This window comes from Falco biarmicus, chromosome 4, assembly GCF_023638135.1.
Source record: "Falco biarmicus isolate bFalBia1 chromosome 4, bFalBia1.pri, whole genome shotgun sequence".
NCBI lineage: Eukaryota > Metazoa > Chordata > Aves > Falconiformes > Falconidae > Falco > Falco biarmicus.
The window spans coordinates 75,125,818-75,146,009 of record NC_079291.1 but is presented as its reverse complement, the minus strand read 5'-3'; the positions used below and the strand labels follow the sequence as shown (position 1 = coordinate 75,146,009).

Genomic DNA, 20,192 nt, shown 5'->3' with positions numbered 1-20,192 from the left:
AGGCACCCCAAGCCATGCACACCTCGAGTTATGCACACTCCAAGCCATGCACACCCCAAGTTGTGCACACCCCAGGTTGTGCACACCCCAAGCCATGCATACCCCAAGTTACACACACCTTAGGCTACCGGCATCCCAGGCTACAGGCACCCCAAGTGACGCACCCCCCAGTCCATGCACACCATAAGCTATGCACATCCCAGGCCATGCACACCCCAGACTACAGCCCCTCACCGGTTTAAGCACCCCTCCAGAACTGTGTACCCCAAAAGTTACACAACCCCCATATAAACCACAGCCCCCCAGCAGCCCCCCCGCTCCTCACAGGGGCACTGCGGAGCCAGGGGAAGCAGAAAGCAGGCCTGGCGTGGGGGTCACGCACACCCGAACCCTCATTCTCCCCCCCCTCCACTGCCTCTCTGGATTTTATGTCGTGTGTCCCCCCCCTTCAGCCACTATTGTGCCAGCACCACAAACCCCACAATTAATTAAGTTTCCATCCAGTGACAGCCCGCCAAAATGTTTGAAATAAACACGGAACAATTGGGATGGGATGATACAGGCCAGGAACAAAGTCCCCGGAGAGAGGGTGGAGCAGAATGGAAATGAGGGATTGTAAATTTGGATGGTGGAAAGAAAAAGGGGAAAGGGGAAGGGGAGGGGGCCGGGGCGGGGGGGACAGGCAGAGGAGAGGGGGATTCGCAGCCCTCCAGCCATGAAATGATGCTGAAAGAAGTCAAGATGCTGGAATCCGTGGAAAATGAGGGGCCGGAGGGGCTGCGGGGTTAAGGGGGAGCAGGTCAGGATGGAGGTGTCAGGGTGGGGGTGCAGGGGTGGGGGGCTTTGTGCCCACTGGCTGAGGCTGGTTTGCAGGAGGGTGGCTGGGGCTCGAGGCCCTGGCCATGTGCATGAAGCCAGTCCACAGTGACCCCCTGTGTGGGGGTACACGGTCCTGGGGCCAGACCTTGTGCCACCATGGGGAAGCGGGGCAGGCTGAGCTCTGAGCTTGGTATGGGACCCCCCAGGGAGCCCACAAACAGCCGACACCACGTCCCCAGAGGCAAGGTTGCATCAGAGGTGGGGGTGGCACCAGAGGTGGGTGACACCGATGCCACCAGCTACTGGTGTTCCCAGGCAAAGACATCACCCCACGAAGACCAATCCCCTGCCCGGTGGGTGCTCAGCACCTTGGGGGGACCTTCCCTTGGGACACCCCAGGGTGTGGGGAGGTGGGATGTGGCTGGTCACAGGCCAGAGTCCAGTGTCACCATCCCCACAGGCAGTGAGGCTGCCTTGCCACCACCCCACCACCCTGGCGTCAGTCTGCACCCCGTCCTCCGCCACAGCCTGGGTGGGCAGCACCCCGAAACACCTTCACCGGGTGTTATGGAAGAAACCTGGCAACCGGCCAGCCGAAGGGCTGGCCATGGCCCCCATCCACTGGGCCAGGGGCACCCCTGCCCTGGGACACGGCCGTCAGGAGCCCTGAGGAGCAGCCACCGCAGCTGGGGCTGCCCTGGGACCGGACTAAGCCCCCCCAGCACCCCCCAGTTCGCTCCTCCAGCCGGTGGCTCAGAGCATCTCCGGGCTTCACCGGAGCCATGCCGGGGCCGCGGGCTGCCCGCCGTGCCCTGCAGCTCGGGGCTGCGTCCCCCTGGACGTGACCGCCCTCGTCCAGGCTGCCACAGTGAGGGTGCCCCGCTGGGGCTGGGGGGGACCGGCAGCCCCCCGGGAGCTGCCCGAGTCGGGGAGCAGGGGAAGCCGCGGGCCCCGGGCTGCTCCGGGCTCTCGGCTCGGGCCCGGTGCCCCCCCGGGCCGGGATGCTCGGGCTCGCAGTGCCCTCTGGTGACCACGGGCACGGCGGCTGCTCCGCCCGCCGCCCCCGCGGGTGGGAACCGGCCCCCCGCTCGCCTGGGGGATCCCGGAGGAGTGGGGGGGCCAAGTCCCGCAGCGGAGCAGAGCATCGACTCACCGAACGGCACCTTCAAAGACCACCCGGTCCCAGCCCTGCCCCGGCCAGGGACATCTCCCGCCCCAGGCCGGGCTGCCGCAGCCCCGGGCACCCCCCTGCACCCCGGCTCCACCGCAGAACGGTGCTGCCCCAGCCCCCCGCCCGGAGCAGCGCTGCCGCCCCCTCCCCGCCCCTGCCGGCCGCCCCCCCCGCCGCTGGGGGCAGGTGGCCTTCGCACCGACGGGCTGCAAGGGGGGGCTGCAGGCGGAGCGCCCCCAGCTCCCTCAACCCCGCTCGGTAGGAGGGGGCCCTGGCAGCCCCCCGGCGCGGCCGTGGTCCCCTCCGGAGCCGCTCTGACGGGCCGGGGCTGCCCCGAGCGGGCCCCGGAGCTGGGACCGAGCTGCGGCTGGGGCCCCCCGCTGCCTGTCACAGCCGGGGGGCCGGGGCCACCCACGGGGCACCTCGGGGCTCCACGGCGGGGGGCCCCGGCTGCCCCCTTTGGGCTTTTTGCTGCCCCTCTCTCCCTGCCGCGTCCTCCCAGGTTCCCCCGGGCAGGGCCCCCCCCAGCCCCCGGCAGGTCCCCGGGGCAGCAAAGGGTCCCCGCGGGGTGGCTCTGGGCACCCTCCACCCTGCGATGTGGGGGGGCCAAGGGCAGGGATGCTGCAGGCTGGGCCCCGTGCCTGGGGGCAGAAACCCTCCTGGGGAGGCCAAAGGGGAGCTTGGACCTCGTAGGGCTGCTGGGGTACCAGGGGTCCCCAGTCTCTTCCCACAGCTGCCTGCAGAGCTTCCCCCCCAGCCCAGACCCCAAAGGAGCCTCACCTCACCCCCCGGTCAGCTGCGGGGCTGTGTGTGCTGGGACAGCCACAGCCCTTTCCCGCAGGACCCAGGTGCCCAAGGGGCTCCATCCCCTCCCAGTGCCCCCAAGCCCCCAGACCCCCCAGGCCGGTGCCCCTGAGGGCAGGCACGAGCCCTTGGAGAGGCCGGGGGAGCTCAGGGAGGCTCAGGGCAGGGGGGATGGCACGCCACAGGACAAGGGTCCCCACAGCAAGGCAGGATTTCCCAGGGCAAGGAGGGGTCCGCTTGTCAAGATGGGAGTCCCCATGGCAAGGTCAGGATCCCTATGGCAAGGTGGAGGTCCCCGTGGCAAAGTGGAGGTCCCCATGGCAAGGTGGGGATCCCCATGGCATGGTCAGGATCCCCATAGCATGGTGGGGGTCCACACTCATGGGAAGAGGTCCCCATGGCAGGATAAGCCTCCCAGCAGCTGGATGGGGGTCCCCACAGTGAGATGAGGGTCCCCACAGCAAGCTAATGGTCCCCACAGCAGTGTGATCATCCCCCACGGCCCCACAGAAACCTGAGAGTCCCCACAGCTGGGCCTTGCCCTCACCCACCCTCACCCCCCATGTGGCCTGGAGTGGGGGGAGCCATGGGGGGTGTCAGATCCTTGGCAGGGGTGGCCCGGGGGATCTGAGCCCTACACAGGCCATTGGTATGGCTCAGAGAGGCCAGAGGTCAGCACAAAGGGAGCTGAGCCCTGGGGGTCCCTGGGGGCTGTGCCGGGGTGATGACCCCAGGCTGGCCACGCCACCCCGCTCCCCTCGGTAGCCCCTTCCCTGCGCCGCCGCAGCAAGGCTCCCGCGCGTGCATCCTGCGGGGCGGCGAATGGAGCTGCCTATTGATTCGCAGCCCGGGCTAAAAATAACTTTCAACTCTTCATCCCGAGCTGTGAAAAATCCCCCATTGCTAGGCGACGGGTTACCGGGAGACAGCCGGCGCTAGGCGACGGCGGTTGCCGCGGCGACAGCACCCGGCGCACTGCGGTCCAGCTTGGGCACCCGTGGTCCGGCTGGACCAGTGATGCTCGACCCAGGGTCCCGTCACCACGGGGAGATGCTGGGTGTGGGGGTGCAACCCTTCAGCACCCCCATGGCAGTGGGGATGGGAGGGGCAGTGGAGGCCAATGGGGTGCTGGCAGTTTGCATAAAGATGAGTTGTGGAGGAGCAGTGTTGCTTCGCTCTTGTTTTTTGTTTTCTGCCCTGGCTGGAGCACTGCCCTGGCCGGAGCATGGGGACACCAGCCACCACCCTCCTGGCACTTGGGAGGCACAGGCCCTGTGGACCAGGGAGGCTCAGGGACCCTGGCCTGCCGCAGCACAGGCTGATGAGCCAGGGTTGCCCGTGGCTGCAGGGTGAGCTGGGGCAGCTGGGCACCCCACACCAGGCACCCCAGGGTGTGAGTACCCCCCGGGACTGGTGGCATGAGGGGTCCATCCCAGCTGTGTCCCCTCAGCTGGGGACATGTGCACAGAGACTCCCCCTGCCCAGGGACTCCTCCAGCAGTTGTGACCCTTCTTGGCATGAAAATGTTCCCAGGACAGAGGACCACCTCCACATGGCCTGGAGCTGGCAGGAGTTAGTGACAATGGGGCTGTGCCAGGACCAAGGGGACAACCAGGACCATTTGGAGCCCAACTACCTCCCTGTGCCTGCCAGTCCTGCTGGCACTGGGCTCACTCTGGGACCAGAGCGTGTCCCCTGAGAGATGGACCATCACACACTGCTCCCAGGCTGGTGCTGGGTGACACCTGCCCTGGGACACTCACCCCCATGGAGACAAGGCATCATGTAGGGACAGGGCATTGCTGGGGGGCCAAGGGATCACTGGGAGAAGGACCTCCAGTTCCTCAGGCAATGGGGCAAAGACGTGTCACCTGGATGAGGCCACTGACCCGCATGTCCCCGCAGTCACCTGCCCTCCGGCACCTTTTCCTGCATTTGTCACCTGCTGGGCAGGGTGAGATGGATAAGGGTGTGAGTGTGAGTGTGAGTGCGAGTGCGTGTGTGCGTGCACAGTCTCCTCCCCCAAACCCCCTCCCGGCCGCCAGTGCGAAACCCGACCTGCCTTATAAATAATGGAGGCAGGAGCCAGGCGGCCGGATCCAGGCAGCTCCATCAGCCTCCCCAGGGCCCAGCGGGGCAGCCGGCCGAGCTGCTCCCACTGCTCGCATGGGGCTGCGCCCGGGGACGGCAGAGGGGGCGGGCTTCAATGTGGCAGCTAACCAGTTCCCTCCAGTTTGGGGAGCCGTGGTGAAGCTGGGCCCCGGACTGAGGGTGCTGGGTGGGTGCTGAACAGGGGTGATGGGAAATGGGGGGGCAGCAAAAGGGCATCCCCCAGCTGCAAGTCCCGCTGCCAGCCGTGGCCTGGGTAGGTGAACCCCCCCCCAGCACCCGGGTGCAGCAGCCTTCCCTGGGTGCCCGCAGCACCCCGGGGGGCTGGAGGGGATCAACTGTCCCTGCTGCACCCCAGAGGCTGCAGCCGGGCCTGGGCTGGCTGCCGGGGCGAGAGGGGTCTGCACCAGGATCTCCAGCCTGCCAGCACCTTGGTGGGGAGAGAGCCAGAGCAAGCATCTGTCTGTCCATCCAGCCTTCCATCCACCCCTCCTTCCCTCCATCCATCCTTCCCTCCATTCTTCCCTCCATCCCTGCCTCCATCCCCCATCCTTCCACCCCTGCTTTCACCCACCCACCCACCCCCTCTCTCCCCCAGCCTGCACACCCAGCTGCCAGCCCAGCCCTGCCCGCCCACCCCCCCCACCCCCCACCCCCGCCATCTCCCCCTCCAGGTCCGTATCCTGCACCCTCACCTCGAGCTCCCCGGGACCGGTGGCGATGCCATCCCGCCACCCTCCATTACCGCTACCGGCAGCCCTGTCTCTTTAACAGCCTCCGCTGCTGACACGCGTGTGCGTGTGTGCAAACGCGCGTGTGCGTGTGCGAGCAGCTCCCAGCTCCCCGGGCTGGCTGGCAGGAGGACCCCCCTTCTCCATCCCCCCCCGGATCCGGATCCGGCCCCATTCACCCCCCCCCACCTCCCCGCTTATTTTTCCTGTTGTTTAGCGGGGTTGGGGCGGGGGCCGGGCAGGATCCGGCCCCTTTTCCAACGGAGGATTTTTTGGGGGTTTTCTCCCGGTTTTCTTCCCGGTGTTTTTTTCCCTGCAACCAAGAGAGGACGGGGACAAGGCATGGCATGAGCTTCGGAAGACGGTGCTGGAGGTAAGAGCCGCTCGGGAAAAAACCCTTTACAACACAAAGCCGGTGCCCGTTGTACCGGTGCCCATTGCACCGGCACCGGAGCTGCAACCACCTCCCGCCGCATCCCGCATCATGGAGCCGCGTTATATAACGACAGCGGAGCCGGGTCGGCCCCGGGGCTCCCGGTCCGGTTGCGGCCCCCGCCGCCCCCCCCCCCCCCCCCCCCCCCCCCCCCGCCTCGGCCTCCTGGTAGCTTAACCGAGGATGGTGGTCGGTGTGAACCCCGCCGTGATGCTGCCCCCCGCCTGCCTTCTTTCGGGGGGGATGTTGGGGGGGGTAAGGTGCTGCCCCCCCCCCCCACATAGCCGGGCATCACTGGGTGGGTAACGGCAAGGAGGAGGAGGGGGCGGGTGGGTACCGCGGGATGAAGGGATGCTTTGGGATGGGGATATAGGCAGACATCGCTGTGGGGACAGGGTCACCCAGGTGTGGGGTTGCTGCTTGGCCCCCCCAGTCCCACGCTGCCAGCCTCCAAACTGCCTCTTGTCCTCCCTGATGGCAACATGGGACCATTGGCACCCCCAACACCCCAGCACCTCAGTGGGACTTCCCTTGCATGCAGGGTGCAGAGGACAGGGGCAGGGGGGACAGGGGCAGCCAGCCCCCCATCCTGGGGCCCTTGGGATGGAGGAAGGGGAAGGCCCTGGCTGGGATGGGGCCAAGGGGGCTGAGAGCCACAGCAGGGTCCTGCAGAGCCCAGCATGGGGCCAGGGAGCCTCCAGCATCCCAGAAGGGGGGGCACCAGGCTGGGGGCACAAGGCTGGGGGCACCAGGTTGTTTTGGTGGGACAGGGGATGGGCAGAGGGGTCCATGTGGGAGGTCGGCTGGGGCCAAGGGCTGAGTGAGCAGGCTGAGCCCCATGGAAGGGCTGGGGCAGGTGGGACCAGGCATGGATGGGGGAAACTGAGGCATGGGGTTGTGGCAGCAACCAGGCAGAGACTCCCATGACCTCAGCCGGGTGGAGGTCCAGTCATGCCATGGAGCTGGCGCGTGGCTCTGGCTCTCAGACATCCGCCGGCAGTGGTGGGATGTGGCAGTGCTTGGGCAGTGAAGGCTGGAGTGTGACAGTCCCTGCAGTAGGGGTGCACCTGGAAGAGGTCCTGCTCCATGAACACCCTCTGCCCAAGGTACAGGGGGTCTCAGGTCCTCTCTGCAGCACCCAGGGGGGTCCTGGCATGCAGCAGGGTGGGAGCAGCGGGCGCAGAGCATGCTGTGCTGTACTGGCATCTGCCCTGCTCTGAAAGCTGGGTGCTGATTTCACTCTGGCTACCAGGAAGAGGGAGGGAGGTGGCTTTGGAGTGGGGAGGACTCACTCAAGCATCCATTTTTAATGAGCTAGATATCTATTTTTCCCCGAGCTGGCTTCCCCCACATCGATCCCTTTGCCATCCGCCGGGCCTGCTCTCCTCCCTGTGCCAGTGGCTCCACAGCAGTGAGGAGCAGTGGGACAAGCATCCCAGCACTGGCAACCTCCCACCTTCCCAAATCCTGCTCCTGGGTATGCAGGGACACTTGCTTGGGCTGGGGCGGCACATGCAGGAAGGTGGGAAGGGGAAAAGGGTCCCCTTGTCTCCTCCGGTGGGGTCACCTCCATGTTGACCATCCCATGGGGATGTGGCCATGCTCCAGCCAGGAGAAGGGTGGCTGGAGTGGGAGCACTTTGAGTTTGGGAGCTGAATCCTGCCTTCACACTCTGCAGATTTAAGCTGTGCATGGCTCAGACCGGCAGCTCTACGGCAAAGCTGCGTCGCCCTGCCTGTACCTCAGTTTTCCCATCTCCAAGCCATGGCCCATTGCTCCCCTTTAGTGCCTGGGCAGACAGAGCAGCACCCAGAGAGGGGAAAGGGGACCCAGGAGGTGAGTGGGTGCCGATGGTATGGGAGGGAGCAGGATGGGGTGCGCAGGCGAGCGGGGCTCCTTCAGCAGCACGCCACCCCCGCTCAACCTAAGCCCACCTGCCTCAGGGATTGGTGACATTTGCCAGGTGCTACAGGGCCAGCAGCACAGAGGAGAGGGCTGGGGCTGAAGGAGAGAGTGTTTGGGGAGGGGTAAGGTCAGCAGAAGCTGTTTCTCCAGTGTTTCTACCTGCTGGAGCTGTGTGTGACCTGTGCCCAGCTCCTGGCTGGTGAAAGTGGGCGGCTGGGGGGCTGCAGTGGGAGCAGGATCAGGCCAGTACCTTTGCTTCCAGGATAAATCTAATGGCTTTTTGGAGCCTGTGTCGGCATTTAGCATCCACAACCCTCTGCAGCGAGGAGTCTCATGGCTGAATGTTGCCCACCTGCCCCAGTGTCCCATGAGCCTGGTGCTGATGGTCTCAGTGCTGGGCAGGTGTTCTCACACCTCGCCCCAACCCTGGCTCCTGACCAGACCCCTGAGCCCAGGGGTGAAGGGGCATTGCTGCGTGCGTGGCTGTTGACATGTCTTGAGGGACGAAGGTGTTTGAAGAAGAGGCTTCTTCAGAGGTACCCGAGGAGCACATCCATGTCCTGGGGTCATGGGGCTTGGGGGCAGCCATGGGCCACAGTCCCCTGGCTCCTCTGTCCTCATGGTATCTTGCATTTTTGTTCACCCTTTTGTGGGCCCAAGAGTGGGCAAAAGGGCTGTAACATGCTGGGTGCTGTCTGGGCTTGCAGCAAGGGGACACCAGGCCAGGCAGGAGCTGGCATAAGAGGAGCTGTTCCCTCTTCCCCTCACCTTGGTCGAGGAGAGCAGGGCAAAGCTTAACCGAAGCATAACTGTCCTCCCACAGTGATGAGAGCTGGGACCTCCAGAGGAGGCTGGAGGAGACGGGCCCAGGGCAGCACGTTGAGGTCCAGTTCTGCTCTGGTCTGTGCATCCCATGCTTCTCTTGGGTGGGGGGTTTCCTCCCAAGGGGATGTGGGGCTGACTGGAACATGGAGGGAGGTCGGGGCTTGATGTCTTTGGGAGATTTGTGTCTTAGCAGAGAAGACAAATGCTGCTGCAGGAAGGGCTTGCGGCAGCTGGAGGGGCCCCTGCTGCCTGTTGCAAGGAAATTTTGCTTGACCAGGCCCAGGGGGCTTGAGCTCTGCCTCATCCTCCCTACAGCTTCACCGTGCTGAGGGCTGAGGAGGGCAGGAGCTGCCTCTCCCAGTGCTCCTGGACATGAGCTGTTCTCTCAGCTAAGCAGAAAGTGGTGGGGATCTGAGCAGGTGGGGCTTTGGCACCTCAGCTGCGTTTCCCTGTCTCCCTGCGCATAAGGCTGTCCTGCAGAGCCCAGCCCCAGGTCTTGCTACTTGGAAGGGCTGTGGGACCTGGGGAAGAGCAGGACTGGAGAGTCCCTATTGTCGTGGCTCTGCTGCCTGACCCTGAGGAGCCTGAGACCCAGCCAGCCTGGCACTGAGAGTGGCAGCCAGCAGGGGTGGGACGCAAATCAGTTGTTTTCCCAGCCCCTTCTGAGCCTCTTTGTCCACTCCAAGGTGGGATGAGCTCCTTGGCATCGTTGGGAGTCAACAAGGGAGCAGAAAAGCTGTTCTCAGCCCTCCAGTTTCCCAAGGAGCTCTCAGGGTAATCTCAGTAAGGAGTTTCCCAGCTCCCATCACACAAAGGGCAGGTCTCGTGGGCCAGGCGGAGCGGTGATGCCCGTCCTCACCACAGGTTCCTGGCTTGCACAGCGAGGGAATAGGTAGCAGTGAGCGTGGAGCTGTGCTCTGATCCTCTCTCCCAGCTGACTTGTGTGAGTGCTGAGCCCAGGAGCACAGATCCGCCTGTGCGCGCACACACACACACACACACGCACACACAGAGGTACAGCTTCTTCCTACCCAAACACACCTGCTACTCCTCCATCTCCAGGAGATTTTGTGGCTCCTGCAGGGCCTTCTGTGGCTCCTTGGCATTGCTGGGGTGATCCAAGCCCTCCAAGAGGACCCAGCCTTAGGGGCTGGTGTTTGTGCACTCACTGCTTACAACACTGGCCTGTTGTAAGTCTGACCTGATGGGATCAGAGCAGGAGGCAGCTTGCACACCACTAAGCACTGCCAGGGAAGGCAATCTTTGTAGTGGGATGTCTTTATTACTACCATGTGCTTTGGTCGACAGGTTCAGCCCCTCAGAACAAGAGCCTGCCTGGTATTGCAGCTGGTTGGGGATGTTTTATAGACCTGAGGGAGTCCAGGGAGCTGCTCCCCTCAGGAGTGCTGGACAAAAGCCTTGGCTGTGTGTTCTGCCACAGCACTATGTCTCGGGTGTGTTTTCTCCGCCTGTAGAGCAACTTGATTTGCTGCATTAGTAAAAATAGATGGGCTAATGAATTCAGCTGATGCAACCCTCTGTGTGTGTGTGCGCGTGCATGCGCTTATCTCTGTTTGTGTGTGTATGTATGCGTGTATACATGCAGCTGAATACCAAGGCTTGTGTAAGGTGCATCCACCAGCTCCTGGGGCTCTGATGAGGTGGTTGTGTGTGTTTATGTGTGTCTGTGTGCATATATAGATCTGTGTGTGTGTGTGTGTGTGTGTGCAGGAAGCCATGAGCGATGGCTGCTTGCTTGCTGTCACAGAAGCAGTGGCTCTACAGAAATAATTTTGCAGGAGCCTTGGATTCTGGCAGGGCAAGGACAGGGCTTCATGACAGGCTGGAAGGGCAGGAGGGGGGACTTGCAAGGACCTGGTGGGGCAATATCAGGATCTCACAGGGACCTGGCGGGGCAACAGCAGATCCTCACAGGGACCTGGCAGGGCAATAGTAGGATCTCACAGGGACTTGGCAAGGCAGTAGTAGGATCTTATAGCAACCTGGCAGGGCAATAGTAGGATCTCACAGGGACCTGGCAGGGCAGTAGAAGATCCTCACAGGGACCTGGTGGTACAGTAGAAGGCTCTGGACCTGGCGGGGCAACAGTGGATCCTCACGGGGGGCTGCTGAGGAGGGGGGTCCCGCAGGGACCTTGTAGGGTGACGCGGCCCCGAGGAGCGCGCGGGGCGGGGCCGCTGTCCGCGGTGCTGAACGGGGCCGCTGTCCGCGGTGCTGAACGGGGCCGCTGTCCGCGGTGCTGAACGGCCCTACTCGGCCACCTGGGCCGGCGGCCCGGTGAGTCCCATGGCTGGCCAGTCCCGGGCTTCCAGTGGCCCCCGAGCCCGGCTGACCCAGAGCCCTCGGTAGGCTGCAAGCCCGGCTGGTCCAGAGCTCGCCCTCGAGCCTGGCCACAGCAGGATGACTGTCTGATCCGGCAGGTCTCCACAGCCTGGGATCTCCCAGTGAACACCTGTACAGGGGTGGCACTAACAGGGTGACTGATCATCCTTCCCATCTCTTGAGGCCCTCATCCCTCTTCACTACCACATGCAGATGGTAAACTCTCCAACAGCTTCGGCAAACTCTATCTTCCTGGCAGCTTTCAACCTATTCTTCCCAGCATCTTCATCATCTGTGTAATGTTTGTAGTGATAGGCTCTTAGACCCCCTTCTTTCTTCTCTCTTCCTGCGTCAAATCCGCCCCCCCCCACTGCATCATCGCCCATTGTGGATGACAAAACCCTCATGAATGGAGTGACTTCTGTGGCAATGACATTTCCTGTGAAATGTGCACCCTGGAGCGAATTTAGGAGACTAAAAGACTTTGCCCTTTGCTTTTGTCAGGTTTCCTCCCACTGTGGATTGGGAGCTGGCACTCCACTGCTGGCAGATGCTTCATCCGCGAGCTGTGGCCTGCGAGAGCAGAGAGGGGTGTTATGGGGGGGTTGCAAAGCTGGGCTCTTCCTGTGAGATCCCAGAGTAAGAATGGTTGTACCAAGTGCTCAGCTCTCCTGCTGATGTTGTGTGGTTGACCCAGTCATGCAATCTGTGAACAATCAGATGATGGGGAGAGGAGGAAAGGCCAGATCTCTGCTCTCCTGCTGTTTTTGGGGTGACCAAAAAGCTGCTCGTGGAGCTGCTGGAACACCAGAGGAGCTCTCTGACACTTCCAAGGCAGATGGCTTCGCGTTTCCCTGTCCCTCCACTGTCTCAGTGGGTTGGAAGGAGGGCCTGAGGTGTGGGCTGAGCATCCCAGCATACAGCAGCTCTGATCTCTGCAGGATGTGGCACTTCTACTTCGTACATCAGAGCAAAGTGGCCTCAGCCTCGGGGTGCAGAAACCTGGGGGGCTGCTTGGCTGCAGGCAGGAGCTTTCCTGCAGCAGGGAAGGGCAGATCCCAGTGCTGCCCCATGGTGACAGAGATGGAGGAGAGAGCAGCTATTGGACCCAACTCCCTCCCCAGTCTGTGCCCCCAGATCACCTTCTCCAGGCTGGAGTCCTCTCCCCAAGCACAGTCATACTCCTTTTGGGGTGGTAGGAACCCCCAGATCCTTGCCTGCCCATTTCCCTGGAAAGATGTGATCATGTACAGCCAGACTGCCTGCCCGCCCCCCCCCCCCCGCTGCTGCCTGGAGACTGCCCGTGCCCAGAAGGCCTGAATCTCTGGCTGTCTTTCTATTTGAAGTGACTTCCTAGCTCATTCATGGTTCAGGATTTCTGTGAGCCAGACAGGCAGCCTCAGTGCCTGGGGCAGGGGGATTCTGGCTCAGCTTTCCAAGGCAGGACTGGGAAAGCTGCTGAATCCACTCAGCCCCCCCTGAGCTCGGCCTCGGGGACCAGCCGAGGTCTGAGCTGGTGGTAACTGTTGCCAACACCTCCTGCTGGCTGCATTTCAGTCCGGCGAGCTGTCAGCATCTGTTTCCTCCCGTGACTGTCCCCTTGGGCTCCCGAGGCCCCGGGCTGCCCCTCTGCCACCACCTGCCCTCTCCCTGGGGGACAACCAGTGTGCCGAATGGCTCTGGCTGGGGGCTCTGTGCTGGAGCGACAGCCTTTCTGTGCCGCCTGGTAATTAGCTGTTTGGATTGGTGCTGTATGGCTGTGTTAGACACCCTGATGCATATTCTGTTTGCTTCCCTAATTGCTGCCAAGCACCGAGCCGCTGGTTTAAGTTTCTGCCTTCTTTCCCCTCATCTTCTCCTGCTCTTGAGTGAATTTAACACATGTCCAAGCATCGGAGGCCCAGCTCCTCTGTCGGGCAGCATGAGCGGAGGCAGCAGAGGCTGCATCCGAGCAGGGAGTGGCGCCAGACTGTCTGCACAGGGCCGGGCTCATCCCCAGAGGCTGGGCTGTCTGTCGTGGTGCTGCTGCCACGGGGCCAGGCTGTCTGCAGGCACCTCTGGCCACTGCTGCTCACACCACAGGAGAGGCTTCAGCATCTCCCGCTAGCCCCACCCTGTGGCTCTGCTGTGCTGGGGAGGGTGTCCCCAGGAGATGCCACACGCCATGCATCCCATGGGGTTTTCTAGATTTGCCACCGGCAGCTGTTTGCACTCCTGGGCTCTTCCACAGCACATTTTGGGTGGCCACTCCTCTCTCTGGCTGCTCCAGGAGGGCTGGATGAGGTCGGGGATGCTGTGAGGGTGAAAGTGATGGGCTGGGGGCAATGAGGGATCTAGGCTGCTCCACACTTGGCAGGCATTCCCCCCAGACTGCAAGGAGCGTCCTTAGAGCCCACAGACCTGGGCCATGAGCATCACCAGCCAGAATGCTCCTCCCCTGGTGCTCCTCCCTCAGGGCCTGGCCATCTCCATCCCAAATCAAGCAGTTAAAGTAATTCCCTCATATTTATCTTGGGTCTGGGGGGAGCTGGCAATGGAGAGGGTCCTCAGGTCCCATCAGCCACCACCAGATGGACATGCCAGCCATTTCTTGGGGCTCGGGGACCAAGTCTCTGTCCCCTGGTCCCTGCGCTGGAAGCTGCTTTCCAAGGCTCCTTGCTGTGTCCCCGGGGGCTGCCAGGAGCCCAACACCCTCCAGCCTCAGACCCGGTTCTTTGGCAGGGTTTGGCATGGCCTTGGCAAACAGGGTGCAGGCAGAACAGGCAGTGCCCTGGCAGGGCCCAGTGCCAGGCACTGGCTAGGGTGAGGGGGGGGGGAGCTGAGCCCCCATCAATTATTCACTTCCATATTTATAGAGGGAAATGTAATGAATAATGGATGGTGGGGTGCGGCGGGGCTGTTGGGAAGCCAGCCTTGCTGCCACTGCAATATTTATTGGCCTGGTTTGCTGGGGTGCTGCCCGGCTGCCGCGAGGCTCAGCAAGGCTCAGCCAGGCTCCCAGCTGACATGGGCTCACCGCCGAGCACCTGGCTGGCTCTGCTCCGCCGCTGCCACCTCCTCTCCCCTCCACTAAAATGATCAGAGTGGAGCACCTCTCCTGCAAGGAAGCTGGGAGAGCTGGGGCTGTTCAGCTCGGAGAAGGCTCCAGTGAGACCTTACAGCAGCCTGCCAGTGCCTAGACTTGTTAGTAGGGTCCACAGCAACAAGGACAGGGGACAATGGTTTTAAGCTAAAAGAAGATCGATTCCAACTAGATAAAATGAAGAAACATTTTAGGCAGAGGGTGGTGAGACACTGGCACAGGCTGCCCAGGGAGGTGGTGGATGCCCCGTCCCTGGACACATTCAGGGTCAGGCTGGACGGGGCTCTGGGCAGCCTGATCCAGTGGAAGGTGTCCCTGCTCCTGCAGGGGGGCTGGATGAGATGGCCTTTGATGGTCCCTTCCAACCCAACCCTTCTGTGATGCTGTGATCCTGCTCCATCTCCCGTTGGTGGCTGGATCCTGGGCTCAGAGAGGGATGTGAACATCTGGGGACAAATCTCCATCCATCCCCCATCACCAGGGACACCAGGGCCGTGCAGCTCCTTGGAGGACCCTGCTCTGTGCCCTGGGCATGTCCTCTCTGTGGCTGTGCCCAGCAGCCCTGCACCACCCCATCCCCTGTGCCACACTGCTCCCTGCACAGGGACCCCCAGAGTCTCCCTCCCTGCTGGTGCCATGACACCCCCCAGCCCTGCCCACCCTCCCTGCTCACTCTCCCTGCTGGACCAGCAGCCCCTCAGCCTGCACCCCTGTGTTGCAGAGAGACCTGTGGAAGATGTCGAACCCGAGAAACGGCGACACCAAGCCCCCATGTTTGCCCCGCAATGGACTGGTGAAGATCCCCACACAACCCAACGGCCTCGGCTCTGCCAGCATCACCAAAGGCACCCCTGCCGTGAAAAACCGCCTGTGCCAGCCTTCCTCCGTGCCTGCCATCCTCAGCCCGGCCTTAGCCCACCGCAGCGACCTGCCCATCCCCAGCCTGGCCTCCCCACTCTCCTTGGCCGCTCTGGCCAGCGTCTCCTCCCCTCCCAGTGCTTCCTTGGTGGGACTGAACACGAGCGAAGGCTCGGAGCAGCCCTCACCAGAACGGCTGCCCGGCTCACCCTCGGAAAGGCAGCTGGCAGTGGACGAGAAGATCCTCAACCGCTTGTTCTGGTACTTTTCGGCTTGCGAGAAGTGTGTGCTGGCACAGGTGTGCAAGGCATGGCGGCGGGTGCTCTACCAACCCAAGTTCTGGGTGGGCTTGACGCCCGTCCTGCACACCAAAGAGCTCTACAATGTCCTGCCTGGTGGCGAGAAAGAGTTTGTCAGCCTGCAGGGCTTCGCTGTCCGTGGCTTCGACGGCTTCTGCCTCGTGGGTGTCTCTGACCTGGACATTTGTGAGTTCATTGACAACTACCCCCTCTCCAAGAAGGGGGTCAAGTCCATGAGCCTTAAGAGGTCGACCATCACAGATGCAGGGTTAGAGGTAGGTGGCCCCAGTGAGGTGACTGGCGTGACTAAGATGTGGCAATGGCAGCTCCTTCCCAGTGGCCCTGGGGACACACGCACAGGCAGAGCTTTCACCAGCTGCAGGCAAGGAGCAGGCAGGCAGCATGGCCATCCCACGGATGCAGGCAGCATCGGGAGCCCCTGCCTGTGGTCTGGGTGGTGGGGTGGGCTGCAGCCTGCGCTGCCCTCCCAGGCAGGGGGGCAGGATGTTGTCGGGGCAGGGGGTTCACCCCTGCTGCCTGCTGGTGCTGCCGGGAAGGCAAAGCCAGGCAAAGTGGCCATGCCGCTGGGCGGGGGATGTTGTGGTGGGTCACGAGCACTCAGGTGATGGGGACTCCCTGCTTGGTTGGCTGCTACCCAGCAAGGGGGTTCACCTGGGCAGGGGGTTGTGGGTCAGACAGAGATGGGCAACTGCACAGGGCCAGGCAAGGACCCCACCTAGGTCCCCAGCTGCTCCATGGCCATATTTACCTGAGCAGTGCCTGTGCTGGGAGTGGGCATTAATCCTGCCCCCACCAACAGCACCAGGTACAGAACAGGGGCTGTGGCCAGGGGTCCCTACCTGTCCGCTCCCATTCCTCACTGATGCTGGTATGTCCTAGAGCAGTGTGCTGCTGCAGTGCCCGGGGAGTCCCAGAGACATGGCTGGACCCAGGCAAGACTGGGACAGTGAGAAGAGCCCCAGGGGGCTCAGCGTGAGCCAGGGAAGGGGGTGTGGGGCTGTGCAGGGTGGGCAGCAGTGCCCACCGTGCCCTGACCCCTTGCCCCTTGGCAGGTGATGCTGGAGCAGATGCAAGGAGTGGTACGGCTGGAGCTGTCGGGCTGCAACGACTTCACAGAGGCTGGGCTGTGGTCCAGCCTCAATGCCCGCATCACGGCGCTGAGTGTCAGCGACTGCATCAACGTGGCCGACGATGCCATCGCCGCCATCTCGCAGCTTCTGCCCAACCTCACCGAGCTCAACCTGCAAGCCTACCACGTGACAGACACGGCGCTCGCCTACTTCACTGCCAAGCAAGGCTACACCACCCACACCCTCCGCCTCAACTCCTGCTGGGAGATCACCAACCACGGCGTGGTCAACATGGTCCACAGCCTGCCCAACCTGAGTGTCCTCAGCCTCTCGGGCTGCTCCAAGGTGACAGATGATGGCGTGGAGCTGGTGGCTGAGAACCTGCGGAAGCTGCGCAGTCTTGACCTCTCCTGGTGCCCTCGCATCACTGACATGGCACTGGAGTACATTGCCTGTGACCTGCACAAGCTGGAGGAGCTGGTGCTTGACAGGTACAGGGCTATGCCAAGCCGTGCTGTGCCACGCCATGCCATGCTGAGCCATACTGTACCATGTTAAGCCATGCTGAGGCATGCCATGGCATGCTAAGCCATGCTAAGCCATGCCACATCATGCTGAGCCATGCCATGCCATGCCATGCCATACCATGCTGAGCCATGCCGCACCATGCCGCACCATGCCATGCCATGTCATGCCATGCCATGCTGAGCTGCGCTGGAAGCAGTGGGCGCAGCAGGGGGGCAATGGTGTGAGGACACCCATGGGTGCCCTGCTCCTGGCCAGCCCTGACACCCTGTGTCCCCGGCAGGTGCGTGCGGATCACCGACACTGGCCTCAGCTACCTGTCCACCATGTCGTCCCTGCGGAGCCTCTACCTGCGCTGGTGCTGCCAGGTAGGTGGGGGAACACCACCGTGCCCATCCCGGCTGGCATGGCAGGGATGGATGGCGGAGTGGCTGGCATCTCCCTGGGGATGGGCCATGAGCTCAGGGTGGGCACCCCAGGCTGGCCAGAGCTCCCACAACTTGGTGCTGGAAAGTGGGGTGCTTCTGCAAGTTCAGCAGGACTCAGCCTTGGCACTCTCCCCCTGCCCCAGCACCCTTCCCCCGTATCTTGCACCCTGACCCAGCACCCTGCCCAGCACCCTGCCCCTGCACCCAGCATCCTGCTCCAGCATCCTGCACCCTGCTCAGGCTCCCTGCCCAGGCACCCTGCCCCAGCGATGCTGAGCCCCTAGTGCCGCGGTGGCTGGCCCCCATGGAACCCCTCCTTGTCCCTCCCGCTCCCACTCCATTTTCTTTTCCAGGTGCAGGATTTTGGCCTGAAGCACCTCCTGAGCATGGGCAGCCTGCGCCTCCTCTCGCTGGCCGGTGAGACCCCAACCTTGCTCCCCCGGGACTGGGGTGGCTGGGTCCCCATGGGGCTGGGGAGACCAGATGTGGGGACAGGGACAGCTGAGGGGACAAGCAGCATCTCCCAAGCCAGCATGGCATGGCTCCCACATCCCCCTTAGCCGCCTGGGCATCTGCGCCCAGCCCAGCTCCCCATGGATGAGTCCACAGCCAGGCTCTTTGGGTGCTGGGGTTTTTGGGGTGTTGGTGTTTTGGGTGCTGTTTTTTTGGGGTGCTGGTGTCTTGGGGTGACAGTGCACCCTGTCCACTTGCAGGCTGTCCCTTGCTGACCACCACGGGGCTGTCAGGGCTGGTGCAGCTGCAGGAGCTGGAGGAGCTGGAGCTCACCAACTGCCCCGGGGCCACCCCGGAGCTCTTCAAGTACTTCTCCCAGCACCTCCCGTGCTGCATGGTCATCGAGTAGTGCCGGACCTGGCTGCCCCACTCCCATGCCCACCCTGCTGTCACCCCGTCTGACATCGCCCACCCCATTTCTTTCCGTCTGCTGGGGGATGCAAAAGACGCCATCGATTACAACCGACCCCGGACACCCACCACATCGAGGCCCCCAAGGGATGCGGGGCACCGAGGGGAGATGGGGGACGGCGTTACCCCTCACTGGAGCCCCCCTGGGTACCCTGTAAATTCCCCCCACGCTGGCACCATCGCCTATCCTCCTCCTGGTGTCTTGCCAATCCCTTCCGGACAGATGAATGGACATCATGGAAATCCAAAGTGGGAAGGCGATGGCAGTGTGACCCCCCTGGGCTGCATCCTGCTCCCCCCACCCCAGTGCCAAGCAGGCGTGCAGCCCTGCCGCCAAGGATGCTCCTAGGGACCAAAGGATGCTCCCAGGGATAGGCGAGAGGAGGATGCTTATTTTTGGCACCCATGGGTGGTGGCACAGGCTGGATGGGTCCCCTTGCCACCCCCACAGGGGGTCATCAAGCCACCCCCCTGTGCTGCGTGTCCCCCCTGAGCCCCAGCCCTGCCCTTGGGGTGCCCAGCGCTTTCTCCTGGTGAATAGGATGTTTTTCTCTGCCCTCCCGACCGCCGTCCTCGCATGCTCGCTTGCTTCAGTCTCGTGGTACGGCAGGCCCTGGGGTACCCAGGGGGGATGGTGACAAGTGACAGCCTCCATTTGGCCCCTCTATATGGCTTTGTCCTGGCCAGATCCTGCCCCAGGAGCCAGGATATCCTGGCAAGCATCCTCCCTCGCCCTGGGGACCCCGCTGCACCCCTGTTTGCGTGGGGTCGGTGGGGCAATGCCAACGCCGAGGAGCGACCCATCCGGCTGGGGACCGGGGCCAGGTCTGAGCTGCTGCGGGGACACCAGCAGCACAGAGCAAAGGTGTGAGGTGGCACTTAGGACACGCTGCCATCGCTACCACTCTTCCAGCTGGAAAGCCATCGCCCCAACACCAGTGGCAAGCAGGGGGCCCGGGGGAACCCTGGGCCAAGCTGGGCATGGGGCTGAGGTGCCCGCAGGGACCCGGTGCGGGAGGTGACAGGGTGGCTGTCCCCAGGACATGGCCCACTGCCACACCAGCTGCCTGCACCACCCTGGGAGTGGGCACGGATGTGGGCATGGACATAGGCATGGACACGGACATGGACATGGACACGCTTTCGGTTTGTTTTGCCTTTGTACCGGCCGGGAAGGAACTGCTGCACCAACCGCCACCTCCGCTCCCTCCTTTGTCCAAAATGCCACTTTCTGGCCCCAAAATGGTGCTAGGACCTTTGTGGCCCTGGGAGTGGGTTTGGGGTGTGCCAGGAGCCACCGGGACAGGGTGGCACCACCAGGGCATGGAGCACGCTGGCACAGTGGCAGCCAGGGTGGGGGGGTGCCTGGGGGACACGGGGGCCAGGGGCCAGGGCCAAGCCAGGCAGTGGCACATGGAGAGTCCCCCACCCCTGCAGATGACAGCAGCAGTTGGGGGGGGGGGGGGGGGGCATCAGCCCTGAGCACCCTCACGGTCCCATGTCACATAGGCAGTCCCAGGGCTGGGGTGTCCCCATGCCCCACACTGCACCCCCCCATGGCCGTGTGCCCCCATAGCCCCAAGGGCACCCCAACAGTCCCCAGGGCACTCCCATACACCCCAGGGCACCCCCGCTCCCCTGCACACCCATCCCCCAGTGGAGCCCTGTACCTCCCTGTACGGCCACCCCCATGTAGCCCTACAACCCAGTGCAGCCCCACGCTCTAGGGCACCCCCAAACTCCCCAAGCAGCCCCACACCTCAGCGCACCCCCATATCCCCCCAGTGCATCCCTGCACCCCCAGTGCACCCCATCTCCCCTGCTGCACCCCCAGCGCTCCCCATT

The 20,192-nt window shown here is 63.2% G+C and overlaps 1 protein-coding gene across 3 annotated transcripts; it reads left to right on the top strand.

Moving 5' to 3' along the window:
• Positions 1-5,564: 5,564 nt before the first annotated feature.
• FBXL16 (F-box and leucine rich repeat protein 16) lies at positions 5,565-19,686 on the top strand. Of its 3 annotated transcripts, XM_056337823.1 has the most exons (6): positions 5,565-6,007; positions 14,944-15,654; positions 16,453-16,961; positions 17,279-17,363; positions 17,777-17,840; positions 18,137-19,686. In XM_056337823.1, exons 2-6 carry the CDS (start codon positions 14,959-14,961, stop codon positions 18,283-18,285), a joined length of 1,503 nt encoding a protein of 500 aa, XP_056193798.1. In that variant the 5' UTR covers positions 5,565-6,007; positions 14,944-14,958; the 3' UTR covers positions 18,286-19,686. The 3 variants fall into 3 exon arrangements, with proteins under 3 accessions (XP_056193798.1, XP_056193800.1, XP_056193799.1); XM_056337825.1 differs by lacking the exons at positions 17,777-17,840; positions 18,137-19,686 and adding an exon at positions 17,567-17,751; XM_056337824.1 differs by lacking the exon at positions 5,565-6,007 and having other exon boundaries at positions 14,942-15,654.
• The last annotated feature ends 506 nt before the right edge of the window (positions 19,687-20,192 follow it).